Source organism: Sciurus vulgaris (genome assembly GCF_902686455.1).
Source record: "Sciurus vulgaris genome assembly, chromosome: 11".
Classification (NCBI taxonomy): domain Eukaryota; kingdom Metazoa; phylum Chordata; class Mammalia; order Rodentia; family Sciuridae; genus Sciurus; species Sciurus vulgaris.
The window spans coordinates 67,050,338-67,056,238 of record NC_136472.1 but is presented as its reverse complement, the minus strand read 5'-3'; the positions used below and the strand labels follow the sequence as shown (position 1 = coordinate 67,056,238).

General features: G+C 37.0%; 1 protein-coding gene across 1 annotated transcript; it reads left to right on the top strand.

Moving 5' to 3' along the window:
• Positions 1 to 4,654: 4,654 nt before the first annotated feature.
• Positions 4,655 to 5,620, top strand: LOC306640449 (olfactory receptor 52N4-like; the record flags this gene model as incomplete). The annotated part of the gene is made up of 1 exon (XM_079104729.1): positions 4,655 to 5,620. The coding sequence occupies one exon, from the start codon at positions 4,655 to 4,657 to the stop codon at positions 5,618 to 5,620; it is 966 nt and encodes a 321-aa protein (XP_078960855.1).
• Positions 5,621 to 5,901: the final 281 nt, after the last annotated feature.

Genomic DNA, 5,901 nt, shown 5'->3' with positions numbered 1-5,901 from the left:
ACTGCCTTCCTTCACCTGCTTGATAAAATTCTTTCTTTTTTTTTTAGTAGTTTACATATAGTCAAACAATCTTTTAGAAGATTTAATGGAAGAAAAGTTTTCATATATAACAGTAACAAAAAATATATTGTTTGTCAATAAAAATGTGAAACCTATTAAAAATAAAAATTAAAATAGCACTGAAGTAAAATAAAATCTTTCTACAATAGAAGGACCAAATTATCATATAAATTAATTTGAAAATTTAACAAAACCTCAATGAAAATTTAACATTTTTAAGCTATATCACCTAATGCTAAATTTAGTAAAAAAAATAAACATAGAAGTGAGACCAGCACTAAAATCATTAAGGCATTTTTTAAAGCCTAAATGATTTAAGAGTATCATACTGGTCTATTAGCAAAACAGAATGCCCAGATGTAAGTACACTCAGATACATATAGAAATTGAATATATAAAGAGTACATCATCTCAAATCACTGGGAAAAAGAAGTAGTCAGTAAATATTATAGGGATAAGTAAAGTAATATCCTTGCCTTACCTCATATACCATGATAAATTCCATATGTACCAATGATATTTTTTAAATAACATAACCATTAAACAATAAGAAGAAAACTTGAATTTTTTTTCTTTACAAATCTGGAGTTAGCAAGAACTATCTAAACTTTGACTCAAAATTCCCAAGTCACTAATTATTTCATAGGTACTTTTAGTTACATAAAAATCAATATTTGAGGGAAAGAAGCATCACAAATTTTTTTAAAAAGACAACTAAGGGAGATATTTACAACTCATATCACAAAGAACTATCCTTCCTAACATGTAAATTGACAAAAACCATAGCACTTTCAAAACATAGAAAAAGGAAATATAATTTGCTATTAATAAACAACAAGATAGTTTAATTCACTCATTAAAAAAGAGAAATATAAATTAAAACTGTGGATGAAAGACCGTTTTTTCTCTCTCTCCATTGACAAAAATCCAAAGTTAGCTAACATACTCTACTGATAGGACTCTGGAGGGGAAAGCTTTTTCTCATGTGTTCTGATAGCAGTGTGTTAAAGTCACCCAGAATTATTGTGTTGTGGTATATTTGATTCCTGGAATTTGGTTTTTAACTTCATTTCTCCTTTGATTGGCTTTTCCTTTAGGGTAGTTTGCTGACCTACATTGTTGTTTTTCATTTCCTTCTCATGGAATATTTTGCTGAGAATGTTCTGTAGTGCAGGCTTTCTATTTGTAAATTCTTTTAACTTTTGTTTATCATGGAAGAATTTGATTTTGTCTTAAATCTGAAAGATAGTTTTGATCAGTGTAAGATTCTTGGTTAGCAACCATGTTCTTTCTGAGCTTGAAATATATTCTTCCAGTCCCTTCTAGGTTTCAGGATCTGGGCTGAGAAATCTGCTAGTATTCGTATTGGTTTCCCCCTGTACGTAATCTGATAATTTTCTCTTACAGCCTTTAAAATTCTATCTTTATTTTGGATGTTAGGCATTTTCATTATAATGTGCCTTGGTGTGGATCTGTTGTAATATTGTGCATATGGTGTTCTGTAAGCCTCTGTAGTTGATTTTCCATTTCATTCTTCAGGTTTGGGAAATTTCTGATATTAGTTTATTGAGTAGGTTGTTCATCCCTTTGTTTTATATCTCTGTGTCTTCCTCAATCCTGATAATTCTTAAATTTGGTCTTTTCATGATATTCCATAGTTCTTGGAGGTTCTGTTCATGATTTCTTACCATCTTCTCTGTTTGCTCAACTTTATTTTCAATATTAAATATTTTGTCTGCATTGTCTGAGGTTGGAAGACAAAACCTCTACTGATCTACTCTATTGGTAATGTTTCCATTGAGTTTATTTTTTCCTTCATTTTAAGGTTTTTTTTTTTTTTTTCAGAATCTTGAACTGTTTTTTGAAATGATCTTTTGGTCTTTTAACTGTTAATTGGAGTGATTGTTCACTGCCTGCATTTGCTCTCTTATCTCATCCTTAGCTTCACGAATCATTTTAATTAAGTATGTTCTGAACTCCTTTACTGATGTTTCTTCTACCACACTGTCATTGGAATCTATTAATATAGAATCTTGGTTTCTTTGGAATTTGGAATACTTTCTTCTCTTGTTTTTTTTTTTTTCATGTTGTTCATGTATCTTCCTCTTTAGCAGTGCAGATCTGGGGTATTGCAGTTTCCCCCCTATAGGCTTACACTGACCCTGAAGGTTTCCAAAACCTTTTCTTTTTAAGGGGAAGATCAATATTAGCAGCACTCAGTACAGAAAATATGCAGCCCTAAACCCAATAGCCCCTATGAAGATGTTAACAATATTATCATAATAAACAGAGGGAATAGGTTCAATTATTATATACAGTATAACAAATAGATTTGCAATGAAGTCTACAGTTTCTAATGGTGGACAAAGATGATGGGGAGGGGTGTAGGATGCAACTGTTAATGGGATAAGAAAAGAGTATGTAGAAGTACTAGATCACAGGAAGAATGAAAGTGGAATCAAAATAAGTTAGTTGTTAGTTTAAGGAAAGGGAGAAAGTGACTTTCTAAGGAAACAGGTAAACAAAAGGGAAATAGAGAAAAATAAAGAAATAAAAACTTAAAATTTTTCAGAAAGGAGAAAAAAAAGCCCTACACTATAGTAGTCATATAGTATTCAAACATCTCAGTCTTTAGTAGCCTGATGCATGAGAAGTACCTGACAATAAGCTTCCAGTCTCCAGTAGGTGTCTCAGGATGGGATTGGCCCCACCTAAAGATGGCTGCTTCTGTTTCCAGGATAATCCAAGATGGCTGGCTGCACGGGCTTCCAAATGTGTTGGCAAATGGGGAGTTGCAGCTCTGGATATGGGTGCTGAGTCCATGTGGGGTTTAGTCAGTTGGGCCAAGGGTCCTGCAGGTCCTGGTTGTTGTCCCAAAATGGCTACGTGTAACCAAACGGGTACTGTGACAGTGGACTTCCAGGCAAAAGTAGGCAGCTGGCATTCTGCAGGCAGTCTGCAGGCCATCAGTGGACAATCGGCAGGTGGACCTCAGGTGGTGGGTGATGGGTAGGTGAAAGGCAGGCAATGGGCAGGCAAGACACAGGCAAGAGGCAGGCAAGCAGGCAAACCAGTAAATGGTGGGTGATAGGCAGCAGTCAGTGAGCAATCTGCACTCCAAAAGTAGTCAATAAGCTGGCAGAATATGGGTGATCCAGGTGGACAGATGGGGTAAACATCAGGGGATCAATGAGCACCAAAGACTGCCCCACAGAGAAACAGATTTTCCTTTGTTTGAAATCCCAGTTATGGAGTGACAAGGATGGCAGCCTCCCTTACCCCATCTTCTTGATCTCTCCTCTTTACAATTTTTGAAAGAAGTTACCTTGTGATAAGTCTCACTCAGCCTCCAGATGTTGCTTTATGATGAGAAGAAGATACAAATATGCATCTTGAGCACTTAAATGATGGCAGTGTGTTTTAACAAAGTCTTTTATTTTCCTCAGCATTATGATTTTATTTATTTTTAATTAAAAAAAATTTGTAGTTGTAGATGGATAGAATGCCTTTATTTTATTAGTTATGTGATGCTAAGGGTTGAACCCAGTGACTCACATGTGCTAGACCAGCTTTCTGACACTGTGCCACAACCCCAGTCCCATTATTTTTAATAAATTATTCTCAGTGGTCAATGCCTGACCATAATACATGAAGATTTACAGAAAGAATGAAAGAAACAATTCGTTACCATTCATAGATTCACCATCCTAAGCACCATTGTCAATTTTCAATTATGACTACAAGTTTAACTTGAGAAAAATTTAGAAGTTTTCTTAAAATGCACTTAGACTAGATTTGAAAAAGGACAAGAACCATCCATCATAAAAAATGAGAAGACTAAATCTAAAATTTTACTGACTTGTGAGACCCTAGAATCCTTTGAGGAATGTCATTTAATAATTCCAAAATGCTTTGAACAGTGCTTGGTAACCAACAATAAATGTCAGTCATTAATTTTAATTTTATTTTGATACTAGGGATTGAATCCTGTAGCACTTAACCGCTGAGTCACATTCCAAGCCCTTTTTATATTTTATTTTGAGACAGGGTCTCAATAAGTTGTTTAGGACCTCACTAAATTGTGGAGGTTGGCCTCAAACTTACAATCATCCTGCCTCCCCCAGTAGCTTGATTACTGACACCATGCTTGGTTTCAGTCATTGTGTTTGTTGGCTCATCAGGAATAGGATCAAAGCATTCTTCTTTAAGACCACATTCACAGTAAGTGTGCATAATAATTAATAGTTAAATAAGGTATTCTAACAAAAATTCATTATTATACTTGATTATGAATTATGAGAATATAAACACTTTTAAAATAATTAATGTAGATTCAGTGTTGTTGACAAAAAACATGCTGCATAATAAGAATTTATGAAACAAATCAATGAATTAACAACAAATAATAAGCAAACAAATCTTTTTCTTGGCACTCAAAAAGATTTGGTTGTCTGATCATTAAAATGTATTGTGTACTTTTCAAAAGTGGGTGTGGGGAGAGACAGTAACTTTAAGGTATGCTTTCTCTTCTTTTTTCCTACTTTAGGAAAACGCATGTAACTTTCAGCTATTTCATAACTATACTCGCCTGATCATGCTGATCCTGAACAAGACCTATCAGACCCCAGCCTCATTCATTCTTAATGGGATCCCGGGCCTGGAGGACATGCACGGCTGGATTTCCTTCCCATTCTGCTCCATGTATGTTGTGGCGGTGGTTGGGAACTGTGGACTCCTCTACCTCATCCGCTATGAGGACTCCCTGCACAGGCCCATGTACTACTTCTTGGCTATGCTTTCTCTCACTGACCTTGTCATGTGCTCTAGTACAATACCTAAAGCCCTCTGCATCTTCTGGTTTAACCTCAAGGACATTGGATTTGATGAATGCCTGGTCCAGATGTTCTTCATCCACACCTTCACAGGAATGGAGTCTGGGGTGCTCATGCTTATGGCCCTGGACCGCTACGTGGCCATCTGCTACCCCCTGCGCTACTCAGTCATCCTCACCAATGCTGTCATTGCGAACGTTGGGCTCACCACCCTCCTAAGAGGGGTGTTGCTCATTATTCCTTTCACTTTCCTCACTAAGCGCCTTCCCTATTGCAGAGGCAATGTAATCCCTCATACCTACTGTGACCACATGTCTGTAGCCAAATTATCCTGTGGCAATGTCAAGGTCAACGCCATCTATGGCTTGATGGTTGCCCTCCTTATCGGAGGCTTCGACATCCTGTGCATCACAGTCTCCTACACCATGATCCTCCGGGCGGTGGTCAGCCTCTCCTCCGCAGATGCTCGGCAAAAGGCCTTCAGCACCTGCACCGCCCACATCTGTGCCATTGTCTTCTCCTACAGTCCTGCCTTCTTCTCCTTCTTTTCCCACCGCTTTGGGGGCCACACAATCTCTCCATCTTGCCACATTATCATGGCCAATATTTATGTGCTTTTGCCTCCCACCATGAACCCTGTTGTCTATGGGGTGAAAACCAAGCAGATAAGAGACTGTGTCATGAGGATCCTTTCAGGTTCTAAGGACACCAAATCCCACAACATATAAACACTGAAAGGGGAAGAGAAGAAAATAATTGCATCTAAAATTTGCTGTTTATTCAGGAAATGGTAAATTCTTTAGCTGCGTAAAATAATATGTCTGTTTTAACCACACACAAAAAAGTGGAACTTGTAAAATTGTGCATTTTCCAAAAGTGCCTTGAGAATTTTAATGTCACTGGCATTCCCAGCAACCTTTCTAAGAATTTCTCACCTTCTGACACCCGTGAAGAAGTAGTCTAATAAGTATACCAAGGTCCCCTTAGAAAGGCCTAAGGAAACATGAAT